The sequence below is a fragment of the Globicephala melas genome, chromosome 10, assembly GCF_963455315.2.
Source record: "Globicephala melas chromosome 10, mGloMel1.2, whole genome shotgun sequence".
Taxonomy (NCBI): domain Eukaryota; kingdom Metazoa; phylum Chordata; class Mammalia; order Artiodactyla; family Delphinidae; genus Globicephala; species Globicephala melas.
Genome location: NC_083323.1, coordinates 79,987,252 through 80,001,119, shown reverse-complemented (window position 1 = coordinate 80,001,119; position 13,868 = coordinate 79,987,252). Strand labels below are relative to the sequence as shown.

Below are 13,868 nucleotides of genomic sequence, written 5' to 3'. Positions count from 1 at the left end.
AGTAAGTCAGAAAGAGAGAGACAAATACCGTATGCTAACACATATATATGGAATTTAAGAAAAAAAAAATGTCATGAAAAACCTAGGGGTGAAACAGGAATAAAGACACAGACTTACTAGAGAATGGACTTGAGGCTATGGGGAGGGGGAAGGGTAAACGGTGACAAAGCAATAAAGAGGCATGGACATGTATACACTACCAAACGTAAGGTAGATAGCTAGTGGGAAGCAGCCGCATAGCACAGGGAGATCAGCTCGGTGCTGTGTGACCGCCTGGAGGGGTGGGATAGGGAGGGTGGGAGGGAGGGTGACGCAAGCGGGAAGAGATATGGGAACATATGTATATATATGGCTGATTCATTTTGTTGTGAAGCTGAAACTAACATACCATTGTAAAGCAATTATGCTCCAATAAAGATGTTTAAAAAAGAAAAAAATAAATAAAATAAAAATAAAAGAATGTCTATACAAATAATTTTTAAAAACAGCTTCCTGAATAACTTAAATATTTTAAGGTAATTTAAATCTTGATATCCCCCCCAAATTGCCTGAGTTTTTTTCCCTAATGTATTAAGAAAGAAATTGATAACATTTATGATATGTAATATGAATAGCAAATTAATGTAAATCGATTATATTTTAAAAATTCAGACTTATTTGTGGTTAATATTCTGAGGGAAGAGTGCTATTTTATTAATCTTATAATAGGATTTCCTCTTTATTCATTATGCTTAAATGGCTGTCTTTCAATGTCCTCACATTAAAAAATATTTTCAGAGATGAGATTAAGGGCCTAAAGTTTAAGATCATTAGAGACTTGAATTACAGTTTTCTACGCTTAAGAGTCAGAGTATAAGATTTAGGGGTGAATCTGGTGTAAGTGGACAGAGCGTGAAATACCTAGAGCTAATATTTGCACCTGGGAAAACAACTTATACAACTGAGGGACATAAACTAAAAACTCCCAAGATTTATTCAACAGAAGTCAACAGAAAACTCAAAGATCTTAGTGCCATAATTATTGAGAGGCATGTCAGTTTTTGAAAAAGAAGCTGATCGATTAAGATTGAGAAAGATTAATCAATTGAACATAAAAAATTATATAAAAATCAGGAAACTTTTGCTCATGGGTTAGTAACTGTAATCGTTTATAGTGCTTTTCTGCTCAAGCCACTAAAAGATTTCATTAAAATATGTGACAATAATGTGACCTTGACAGGAACCAAATATGATGTTATGGTGTTTTCCTCCCTGTATCTTTTTTCCATACTCATTGAGAAAATGGAGGCTTGTAGTCCAACAGTGATTTTGAGCATGGACTTTTTAACCATGTTGCCTATTAAGTCAGGCTTTGCTACATACTAGCTGTGTGACTTTAGGCAAGATACTTAGCCTCTCTTTCCTCAGTTTCCTCATCTGTAAAATGTGATAAGAACAGTGTAATAGTTAACAGTAGTATACTTATCTCACAGAGTTCAAGGAATCAACAAGTTAATACATGTACAGCACTTAAAACTATCTCTTACATGGTGCTGAATAACTGCAGAGATTAGAATTTTCGAACTTCAGCCAAAGGTACACTATTCAAAAAATGGAAATAATCAAAAAGACAATTATGTTTATCAAACATTGGCATTCTTTAGAGATTGGTAAGAATGGGTATCTGTGCTTTTTGTTTTTTTTTAACCAAACTGCCCTCGTCTTACAGAAAACTACAAATGATACTCTTAAAAGCTTACAATGCTCACATCTTTTACCATTAAGAGCGCTCCTTCAGAATGGTACATTTTTTAATTTGCTTGGATCCTGACTTTCTCTGTCCTAGTTTATACTGGCCCTGGTGCTTTCGACAGCATCCAGATGCCAGGATGACTACACAACAGCAGAGGAAGGTGACAGAAGTGCAGAGGACCACAGGAACCAACCACGTCTTGGAAGTCACAGGTGCCCCATCAGGTGTTGTGTCTTCATTCTCAGATGTACGGTTTCTGCTGTTGTACCCTTTGGTTTTGTTCAGTACTTGTTTGCTACTGTTGAGTTGGGATGGAAAAGGCACATGAGAAAGTTTTGTGTCTGTCGGCACAAAGAAAGGAGAAATAGTCTTGTTATCTGGATTGCTGATGAACTTGGTACTGGCTGACACCATATTTATGTTTGTGGTAATGGAGTCATTCAGAGAAATGAATCTTGCCCAAGAGTCTGTGGTTAATTCCTTGGAATACCTAGTATCATTTGTGGTTGCAAACAAATCTTGATATGTGGTTGAAGATGGAGCCTCTACTGATGGTAGCATTTGGTTTATCATGGTCGTTTGTTGTTTATCTAAATACATAGCTTTTAGAATCCTTAGTCTCTCCCGTATGTTAGATGAATAACGGGTGTTTAGATATGTGGGCAGTGATTGTTCAAAAACCAGCAAATCTGGATCTACACCTGAAATATAAATAAGGCATCATTTAAATTTTATTTTTAATTTAGAAGACAGGACCTTAAAGTACAGTTTGGAGAAGTCTTGGATTTTGCCACTATAAGTTATTGAACTAAGCTAATTTCAAGTTCCACCTAATTTCAAGTTTCAGCCTACTTCTGAAAGGCTTAGAAGCATACTAGCCATGTTTGAATTTTTCTTAACTTTCTAAGACATTTTCTGTTGCAAACGAACTTGGCTACATCACACGTGGAGAAAACTGCCAGGGCTTTTGCGCAACAATAGCAGTATTGGGCAAGAGCTGCAGAAACAGTAACCATTTGATATGTATGACAATTAAAGTCAAACAAAATGGGGCCTGAGAAGTGTAACTATTCAAAATTATTAGCAGAGCCCTAAATCTCATCCCTTCCCAGTGCCTGAGGGTCCAGTGCCTGAGGACCTTCAGGGTTCTCTCTCTTCTTGTAAAACTCCTGTCCCTCTGGCTTCAAAAACTCTCAACAGCTTTACAGTTGTCACACTGTTTCCCTTTCAGTCTCTCTTGAGCGTGCTCTCACTCTCAACACACCATCACCTACTCCCTTCCTTTCCTTTCTGACTTTGTTTTGTGCCTTCTGTCATTTTGTTTTCATCCTCACTATTCTGCCAATTCTGCTTCTGGGGTGATCAGTACTTTCCCTATTTCCTGATCACTGTATCTCATTGCTTTGGCTTCTCTCTTGTTCTTGATACTGATGGCCACCTCTCCTTGCATTCTTCTCCCGTGACTCCCTGGACCCCAAATTCCTTTGGCACTTTATCTCAGACTGCCTGCCTCTCGCTTTTCCCTTCCTTTGTGCTGGTTCTCTCCTTGGTCCTCACTGATTGTCCGATAATCTTTAGTCTTTAGTCCTTGGTTTTCTGCTGTATTTCTCGTCATCCCATACCAACCACCCTCCCACCCCCAGTCACCAAAAGATTATCCTCATCAACTGTCACCACTACATTGATGGCCCTGAAATCCACATCCCCAGTTTTTTCCTCTTTCTTGAGCTCTGATCTCAGTTCTCCTGTGCTCTACTGGAGGTTCCCACCTAAACATCTCACATCACCGCTGGCATTCTCAAAACCATCATCTGGTCTACCTCTTTGTCTTTTTCAGCAGCATCATCATTCTTCTGTCACCCATGCTGGACTCTGCACTGCAACGGGATTTTTGAATCCTCAGTTCTCTTCTTCTTTATCCAAAAAGCATCTAAGTGCTATCCAAGCCCTTACCAATATGCTAGCAACCATCCCTCCTCTTCGCTGCAACTATAGTCACCTTGTCCAGATATAACATTACCCTGACTGCATTTTCTAATCTGCATCCTACACATAATTTTCCTGGGCTAAGATAACCAGACATCACTTTAATGATAGTGCTTTCTCATGAAATACCTTTGCTGGTCCCATATTTCTGACAAAGTCAAACCAAAACTCTCCTCTGTCCTTTTGTTACCTGGCCTACCCTATCCTGCCCATATTTCCATTGCAGCCCCAAATGTGCCCCTATTGGAGCCACACCAGTGTTTGTGCTTTCCTGGGGTGTGATACGGAGCTCCTTATCTTGCCTCTACCTGGCCTCTTCCATGAAGCCTCCTCTGAATAATTGAGCTTTCTTTAGTCTCCCCTTCTTGTGAGCCTTTGTACTTGGGGCAGTATCACACATTTTTGTATTTAATTGTACATCTTACACTAATTGTAAGACTTGTTGCATCAACTAGATTAGAAGGAGCTCGAGGGCAGAGATATGGCTGTAATCTCATGCAGTGTGGATCACAGCATGGAGCATTATGTGTTCAATAAGTACAGACTGATCAAAAAATTTACCTCCTTTGTATCGTGTTGGCAAAAATCTATTCTTTGATGTTTACTGATTTGTACCCTGAGATTATATACACGGGAAAGGACACTTAAATATGTATTTTTCTAAAGGAAAATGCAGTCGTTATCTTGGGACCAATGCTTGCTAATGTGTGGCTGTAAGTGCATTTCCCCATCCCTGACATCCATCTTTGTAGAATCCTTGTATACAGCATCAGCGAACCTCAAAACTGACATTTAGCATTTTCTTTATTTCCTAGTGGTATCCTTAACCACTACAGTAGAAATACCTATTTTGGTTCTTGCTGAAGGCTCTTGGAATAAATGAAATACAGTGCTCTTGTTCAGTCACATATGATTTGTATCTGGGATGAACTCATCCTTGCTGAACATGCCAAATGAATGGGAATTTCCTTTTAGTTTTCTGCCCTGGAAGTCCCAAACTTTTCCAGACAGACTTCACTGGGAAATAATGATTTAGATTCATACATGGCTACTGCCCACCAATTTCTAGGTTTTATGCCTCTACTAAAATATCACTGACATTCTTCAAAATACATACAAAGGACATAAATCATTACCGTCTGTTATGTTGTATAAAATGGCGCTGGTTCCGGGCTCCAATATGCAGCTCTCCAGGGTTGGGCAGTGAATATGGAGGCAGTTGACATCGCCATGAATAGGGTCATGGAAGAAGACAGCCAAGTTACAGAAAACTGAAAAGGAAGCAGGCAAAGTACATCTGCAGATGGTCTTGATTTCTGCAGCTTGTTGAGCTCTGAGTAGCTTACATTTCTTTCAAGAGCACTGGATTAACAGTACGTGGCAGGGCTATGTTCAGACATCTTACAGAACATTATGAACTATCGCAAATGCTTCTGTGAATATGGGAAAATGCCTCTTCAAAAAAATAGCTGCAAGAGGGAAGAGATATGGGAACATATGTATATGTATAACTGATTCACTTTGTTATAAAGCAGAAACTAACACACCATTGTAAAGCAATTATACTCTAGTAGAGATGTAAAAAAAAAAAAAGAAAATAGCTACCAATATTCTCAGTAATCTTTCACACACCCCATGCTACACAGATTACCTGGAATCATTTCCCAGTCCCAGTATTTTATGTTCAGGAAAATCCAGTTGGCTACAAAAACCTCTGGGGATTTATATAGATCAGATTTCTAGATGCAATACCCTCTCAGAATACTAAGGCACTGAAGTTCAACAGAGAAAGAAAGAGGGAAAAAAATAGACAAAGCCTGTAACAAAAGGGGGAGTGATAGGAAGGGCAAAAACAGTAATGACCCGTGTTGTTGGGAGAGGCCCAGGTGGCATAAAGGCAGCAGGCTGGGTGAACATTACCTCGACCCCGACTGCGGGTGTGTGCTAGCCCCATGCTGCAAAGCCACGTCCAGTGAAAAGCTGATCGGTGTCATTCAGAGAGGAAGGGAGTAGACAGACAAGGTGGTTAGCATTTGGGATTCTAGTGGGGATGGGCTCCTCACTTGCTCTTGCCGGCTCCCCTTTTCTAAGTAGATTTGCTCCATAAAAGATACCATGTTATTTCTGGAAGGTCAGATTTGTTGAATGCAAATCTTCAGTCTGTCCTCCTTTAAGTGCAGCACAGATTTTCCTCCTGCTGTAGTGTAGTAGGAACCATGTGATGGGAAATATTCATTGGCCCAAAGGTATCAGCTTCTTTAATAAAATGAGATTACGGAGGGAGAGTGTACGATTACCAGACCTCCGAGTGTGCCTACAGCTGCTGTGGAATTGCTGGCAGAACCTGCTCTGCTTCTGTGTAAGGTTAACTGCGGGGGTTACATCTCCCCTATTACTTCTGGGACACCCCGTGTTTCTACACTCTATTTTTCCAGAAGGAGACAGAATAGGACAAAAGTCAATTAATAATACATTGCTAATACATTATAGATTACAAATACATTCCCTGAGGACTGTGCTGTAAAGTTTAAGGAAAAGGAAGAAAGAATATTCAAATTTAGACATCTAAATTTCTGATAAAGTAGTGGATGCTGTAGGGAGCAATTTTTCAAGCTCTTTTACATTCTTCATGCATATTTCAGAGTCCCAGTTCTGAGTAGGTTAGCTATTGCAGGATTGTGCATTTTAAAGTTCTGGCTTCTAGGTAAAAACTGGGATGTGTGTTCATGCCTTTTCTTCTTCTGGAGAAAGAAAGCCACAACTTGGAAGCCACAGAGGCTCTAAAATCCTGGAATTCTACTGGATGCTTTTAGTATCCCCAAAAGTCCAGAGGCCACAGCTTCCCTGGTGTGGAGAGTCAGGTAAATTCATGCCACGGGAAAATGCTGAAAAGGTATCACCCCTCCCTCATCTCTTCTCAGTGAAGGCTTCTGGGGTTATAAGCATCTGAAAGCAGAATATCTAGATTTGCTACCTTTTCCAAAATTTCCCTTTTATAAATTAATTGCTCTCTTCTGTGCCTGATTAACTTTTGAGGGCTAAGCCTGTGACAACTTCTCACACTGTGGTCTCTTGACAGTCGGTTTAGACTCTCCAAGGAGCTCCAATTTGCATCCCAGAAATCTTACATGGATAATTGGATAGGAGGCATTGGCAATGAGAGTCAGTAAGAAATCACGGGAAGAAAATGTGGAACAACAAGAGAATTATTTTAAAGTGCTGTGTTGCTTTTGTTGTTTCTTTCCAAGTAGCTTTCAAATCTTGGAAAAATGAAAAATAAATGAAGTCTTTAATCAAATGTAACTTGAAATTCTGCAACAATGAAATGTTTTCCTAGTTATAGGCCTTGATTATATTATATGAATGATATTTAACCCTGAATCCAGATTTCAGACAAAAAAAAAAATTCTGTTAGGATATTTTGAAAACTAACTTTCTCTCTCTCTCATTCTCTCTCTCTCTCACACACACTCTCTCTCTCTCTCCCTCCTTTCCTCTTTTTCTAGTTGACATATATTTCCCTATTTCTTTCAAAACATGAATCACAATCGAAATTCCTGTTCAGTACATCCCCACACTTGGTCAACCCAAGCAAGCACATTTCAAAAGTGTGATACGACACCAATATCACCAAAAGAACCTTGAAAAGGAAATATTTTTGAAATCATATATGCTATATTCTGGGCTATAGAAATATTGTTAGCCAGCCCTCAAGGCAATATTTTCATTTAGCACTTTAGTGAAGAGAAGAGGTTCTCTGTTACCTGTAGGTTCATAGCCTCCCGGGTCATTACTAGATTTGTAAATGGAGCCTGCACTGGCCCCAGCTGCAAAATCAGTCTCAGTGTCTCTCCCTCTCTGCCCACTGACTCATCCCAGGGCATCTTGTTTAGTCCCCATCAACTGTTCACTGCACCCTCTGCCTAAGGGTCCTTTCTTAGGTCCTCATTTTGCAAGTTTCCCCTGATTTTTGCTCAGGTCTATCATCGACACTTACCATCCTTCCTAAGACAGCAGCTCCGACTGCACTTCTGACCAGTGCTTTCGGAATAATACTTCAAGAACTGGGCCCCCAGCTTCTGAGACTCCTCCAGGTCAATTAGGAGACCTGGGAAGCGTCGGATCCAGCAGTCTCTGTAAAACACAGTGGGTGAGCAGAGAGAGTCTGAGGTCCACCCCATGCTTAAGAGCAAAATCACGTCTGCTGCCACAACCACCACATGCATTTCCCTGGGATGAAGACTCGGCAATAAGTCTGATGACCAGACAGACGCTGAAGCTGACCATCAGGGTTTAGAATGGTTTCTGGAACTTCAGGACTGTTGCTAAGGGAGAAGGCTCCCTTGGAACTCTGTGAAGGGTCACTTTCTAGAAAAATGAAGTGGCTCTTTGACTGCACGTCGATTTTTCTTTTGTTTCTTCCCAGTTGCACCCCAGGTGAACATTTGACTTGCTGCTGTTAATGCTGAACACTTTCCAGGCCATTTCAATACTCTGTCCTTTAGCCTTTGGAAGACGTAGATTCTTTCCTCTGCTTTTATTCTTTCTGTGAAAGTGAAGTCACAGACACCTTATACTAAGTAAATATAAAGGCAAATTGAAAGCCAAGAGTGTTTCTGAGGAAAACAATAGTTTAGTCACTTGATGTCAGATAAAGGAAGGATCCATTTCACCAGGAACAAGACATCATTTTGTCAGGACACTTCTATAAAGTTTTTTAAGAAACTTGTGACTGCAGGGTTTTTTTTTTTTCAATTATCTTATTTTCTTTGATTTGAAGTTCTAATTCAGGTTCACTAGAAAACTAGTTTGAGCATGGGTTTAAATTCTTTGTTTTCACCAAAAAAAAAAAAAAAAAAATCAAAAGTAAATGAAAACTGAAAATGAAATAAAAAATTTAAATTTTGCAGTGATTTTGAAAACACTGAATATGAATCCTGGTCACTTCTTAGTGCCAGGCATTTTTTTGCAAAGGCTAGCTGCAAGCTTTTTAAAAAGAAGATTAAAGATCCAGCCAAAAGAATATCCTTATAACATAGATGAAGCACAACACCCATTAAAGTGTATTTTGTTCAATCAAGACTAAAAAGCATAATTGAAAATTGTGATGAAGTTCAAACTGGGGGTTGCCTAATCTGTTTTCTGATATTTATGTTTTCAAGTTACAAAGAAGTCTTTGGGAAGCACACACATAAAGGCATCTCTGAGCAGATGTAGTTACAAGAAATGTGCATTAGGGAAATAGTTTTAAATTTCTACATATTAATAAAGTTACTTCCACTGCAATGCCAAAACATTTGAAAAAAATATTAAAAACAGTGAAAATGGCTTCCTTTGTGAAGACTGTGTGTTCCATATCCCATACATTCCAAGATGAAATTAGTTCAAAGCATGGAACTGTTGCTTTTTTGTATCCATTTTTATACAAAACATTAGTGGTAATTAGTTTGGGGCATAAAGTACCATACTGCTCTTTTAAAAAAAGAAAAAAAAAGAAACTTTTTCTCTCTGGTGATCTGTTTCTCTTATACTTTTTTGCACACTCACTTGACACAAAAATGTTAACATTCTTTGAACTTTCATCTCTTCACCTGTCTATTAATAAGTTTAATAATCATATCTTTTGATTTTTAGAAGCATAGTATTAACGATTGATAACAAAGAGGATGACAGTCAAAAGACAGAATAACTTTAAAAAAATTTCACTTTCTTCTGAGCAAAAATTATATCATGGACTAACACCTAACCTTCCATAAGCCACATAAAATGCACTAAAAATAAAAAATATTTTATTCTAATGAACTTCTCTTAGAAAGCAAGTTTCAGTTGCTTACCTGCAAGCAATCTGACTGTTTCATCTGTTCGGAGGAAAGAGGGAAGAGAGGTTTCCTAAAGGCAAAACAGGAGACAGATGAGGAACAAAAGAGTACTCCCTGTTTTACCATGAGGTTCCATAGCTATTTTGATTAGTTCATGCCCTGGGGACATAAACCGGAAAGTCAACTTTCTAACCTTCTAACCTCCACATCTTTCAGTCGCATTAAATGTGGTTTCTTTCCTGTGATATATAATTCCTTGAAGTTCTCATGTTCCCTGCAGGGATAGTGGAACAATCCACAGTTGTTTAATCCTTTTGCTGTCAGAGGATATTCAAGGGGAGACCAAAGTTGCATTTTAAAGAATCTACAAGTTCCAATGTAAAAGCAGGCTCTAAAATTTTTTAAAATAAATTTTGGGGTGATTGATAAACATTGAGTCTGGAAACAGGTAACTTCTTGGAGCTGGGTATTTTGAAAAGGAGAGATTAAAAACTGAACAGCAGGGACAGAGGGAGAAAACTTCAACCAACTGAGATGTGGAGCAGAAACATCCCCGCATGAGCCTGATTCAGTAGCTCTGGTGTGGGAACCAGAATTCTTATTTTTATAAAAAGTGTCTCAGGTGATTTCCTAAGATGTTTGGAAAACACTGAAATAGGTGACTGAAATAAGTGAAAGTTTTGCCTACATGAAATGCTCAGCCTGAATTAAATAGAATCATTTTAAGAACTGTGCTACTTTAAACTCATTTAAATTGCCCCCTATGCTTTAATGAAAGCAAGATATTTCAGTTTTGCTTATTAAAAAAACAAAAAAGAAATAAAGTTGATTTAGAAGTATTGGAGGTACTAAAAAATAGAGATAAACAATTTTTAAGTGGTAGTGAAGTAATAGCATAGGTTTCCTAAATTCAAAAGATTAAAAAAAGTCAATATGTCATCCTTGTTTTAAAGATGCTAATTGTAGTATTTACTTAACATTTTCATTTCATCAGTTCATAAAATTGGTGGAAATCATTTTGTAAAATGGGGCCTGAGAAATTGGAATATATCATTAATTATTAAAGTGACATGCATTCACTTAAAAAACCCAAACCATACCGAACAGTACAATAAGAAATAATAACCATCCAAGATCTTACAATGTTAACATTTTGGTAAACATCCTTCCAGACATCTCCATTCAAAAAATAGATACTTATATACAATTTTACAAAAATGGATTCACAGTTTCAGAAACTGTTTTTTAAAAATCCAGTGTAAAATTACATGTTCAGTGTCTCTCAAGAAAGCTCTACATCTAAAATTGTAATAGCTCTATGGTATTTCATTCTACCCATGTACCAAAATTTACTCTGAGCCATAGTTGTAAAAGAGTATTAAAACATTATAATCTACGGAGAGCATTTACAACATGTAATAAACTTTCAATAAATGTTAGCTACTCCTAACATTATACATTGTTTTTCAATTTTTTTATTATTCAAAGCAACACTGTGACAAACATCTTGTACTTTGATTTTTTTCCATTCTAGGTCAAAAGGTATATATACCTTCCATAAAAATTCTTGAAGAAATAGCCTAACTCTGTGTTTGACCATTACTTTAGGGTTTTGTTAAACAGATCATTATGTGTTTGAAGTGAATCATGGTGCCACAAAGGCCACTCTTTATTATTCATTAATCAGTGGATAACTATAAAAGTATACCTCCAGCTATAGACAAGCAACATTTTCATGAAGCTTAAAAATAATTTTTTATTTAAAATAGTTTATCTTGCTTTGACTTTGCATTTCTAGTTTAACAGAAAACTTACTTTGTGAGTTATTAAAATGACTTGATCTTTAAGAGGCTTTCAATTCTAAATGAACTTATGTCAGGGGCCAAAAAGCTTACAGGATCAGTGCCCAGTACTATCAAGCTGACACCCCAGATTACCTGCCCAAGATCTGCTCCGATAATATTACTGTCCGTGAATTACCTTTCTAGTGCACATGGGTTTTTTTTGGTCTGTTTTTAAAAAGCAAGAAAATACCAGTCTGAGGCATATCTATGATGGCTGGGAAACAAAAGCATCCACTGGTGAAAGATTCTAAAGGGACCAAGGAGAGACTAAGAGCCTGTTCTTCGCTGCCCCACTGAATCTGGCACTGTCGCTGATGGAGGGACAAATAAATCCCAGGTCCAAGACTCTGACACAGGGGGCAACTTCCAGCAAAATTTCCCCAGCTAAATGCCTAATGCTGGACGTGGAACATTAGAGGATGCTAAATTCATGACCACCTACCCCCAAAGAACCTTAGATGTCTCCACTACATGCTCATTGAGAAAAGAAGTGTGAAAGGGCCAGGTGAGAACTGAATTGTATCAGTAAGGATTTAAAGGCCAGCTGAAACAAGGTGAAAGCTAGACGTTTTTCCCAGGATCCAAGAAAATATCTTGAAAGAGGCAAGTCATAGGTCCATCTTTGTTTCCTTCACTTTTCCCAGGGAGGCCAGAACCTACTAGAATTTTTTTCTGTCTTCAAAATTTTAGTTTCTTGTTCATGGTGTATTATAAAGAAAATAAGGGATGACAACACCTCACTGTGAAGCTGTTAGTTACACAGAAAGAAGTGCAAATGTAACCGAACAATGTGTTGAAAGAATTTCATGTTTTACGACATGACTTTCTCCTCTGTTTTTTAACCCTTCCCCTTCCTAACATAAAATGTTAATTAGCTTTGTAGGAGGTATCTTTTGTTTGAAATACCCGGCAATGTACTTACGAAGAAGTTACTATTTAACAACTTGTCATTCATGAAGAAAGCTAAAACTTGTTAAAAAAAAAAAAAAAGTCCAAATACATATTCTCTCCCCAAGTAGAGGACTACTATTTGGTTCTCAGTCTCTGGTCTGAGAAAGTTTCCAAGCGGTTTTTGGTTAAGATAAGGGTGAAAACAACACACACACACACACACACACACACACACACACACACACACACACACACACACACACACACACACACACACACACACACACACACACACACACACACCACACACACACACACCACACACACACACACCACACACACACACACACACACACACACACACACACACACACACATTGCTCCCTCCCAATACTATCCCTTCTTCTACTCAAAGGTAACCTAACAATTACCGCCTACTCCGCCTTTTGAGGATTAATTCATAGCTCATGAGCAGCACAAGATCCTTATTATTTGGGGTGACGTTTCTATTTGCAATGTTCGGTGTAAGAAGATGGGGAAGAAGTATCCTTCCTTATGAAGTCCTCAGACTGCAGGGTCAGGGGTAAGGGAAGGGTAAGAGGGTGGCGAGAAGAGCCACCTCTGAAGGCAAATATGCGTAAAAGCGGCCAGACCTTTTGCTCAGAGGTAACATTCCGTGATGGCTAGTCCAACCAAACTGAAATTGGGAATGCAATGGCTGTTAGAAAATATTTAAAAGGCACGTGATCTAACTTTATTTAGTTGAGTTGTACTTCTTTCTTTTAATAGCATAAAGAGAACAGGCCCCAGCAGCAAATACAAGCTCCTCTGCTTCCCAGCCCTTTCTATCGGGCGCACCCCGTGCGCCGAGACCTGCAGAACCTGCTACCATCTGGCTGGCCCTTCTTCCTGCAAGATGGCTCCTACGCGATGACCATTCCGAAGAATCAGCTCGAGGTGCCACCTACACGCTCAGAGACGGCCCGTGTGCCTCGGCCCCCCCGGGACACGATGCCGGACTCGACAGGACTGGCGATCCCCGATGTGATGTCTTTTTGACTCCCGGACCCCGACTTATTTCATCCCTTTCCTCCCACGCCCGTTTCTTTTCCTTATCCCTTCCCGCTGGTAAGGCGCCTTGGAAGAAAAGGCAACCGGCTTCATCCCGCCTCCCGCGCGCCCGGAGCATAGCCGCAGATCCGGCGGGCGGCAGGGTCTCGGCGCCCGGCGCGCGGGGGCGGCCGCGGGGACGCGCCTTCCCGAGGCCCGCCGCCGAGGCCTGCCACCTCCTACCCTCCGCGAAAGCCGGAGCCGGGCGGCGGGGGTCCTGCGGGCGGAAGTGAGAAGCCAGGCGTGGGAGGAGGCTGCCTGCTGGGGGGCTGGGATCCCCTCCCGGCCGACGGCCCGGGACGACCCGAGCGGGGAGCTATCGCCGCCCGGGCCTTTTTTGGCGCGGACGGAGGCCGGAGGGGCTGAGCCGCCGGTCCCGGGGGGCGAGGCCGAGCCACCGCCCCCGGGACCGGGAGGAGGGGCCGCCTTGGTCCGGAGAGGCTGGGCGGGCGCGGGCGGGCGGGGGCGGCCCTGCGCCGCCGCCGC

The 13,868-nt window shown here is 40.2% G+C and overlaps 1 protein-coding gene across 6 annotated transcripts; it reads right to left on the bottom strand.

Moving 5' to 3' along the window:
- Positions 1–950: 950 nt before the first annotated feature.
- On the bottom strand, positions 951–13,803 carry MANSC4 (MANSC domain containing 4). Of its 6 annotated transcripts, none has more exons than XM_060306478.1 (5): positions 13,566–13,803; positions 9,553–9,607; positions 7,716–8,264; positions 4,855–4,989; positions 951–2,433 (listed from the first exon to the last, which is right to left on the bottom strand). In XM_060306478.1, exons 3-5 carry the CDS (start codon positions 7,942–7,944, stop codon positions 1,760–1,762), a joined length of 1,038 nt encoding a protein of 345 aa, XP_060162461.1. In that variant the 5' UTR covers positions 7,945–8,264; positions 9,553–9,607; positions 13,566–13,803; the 3' UTR covers positions 951–1,759. The 6 variants fall into 6 exon arrangements, with proteins under 6 accessions (XP_060162461.1, XP_060162460.1, XP_060162459.1 ...); XM_060306477.2 differs by lacking the exon at positions 13,566–13,803 and adding an exon at positions 13,155–13,536; XM_060306476.2 differs by lacking the exon at positions 13,566–13,803 and adding an exon at positions 13,241–13,536.
- Positions 13,804–13,868: the final 65 nt, after the last annotated feature.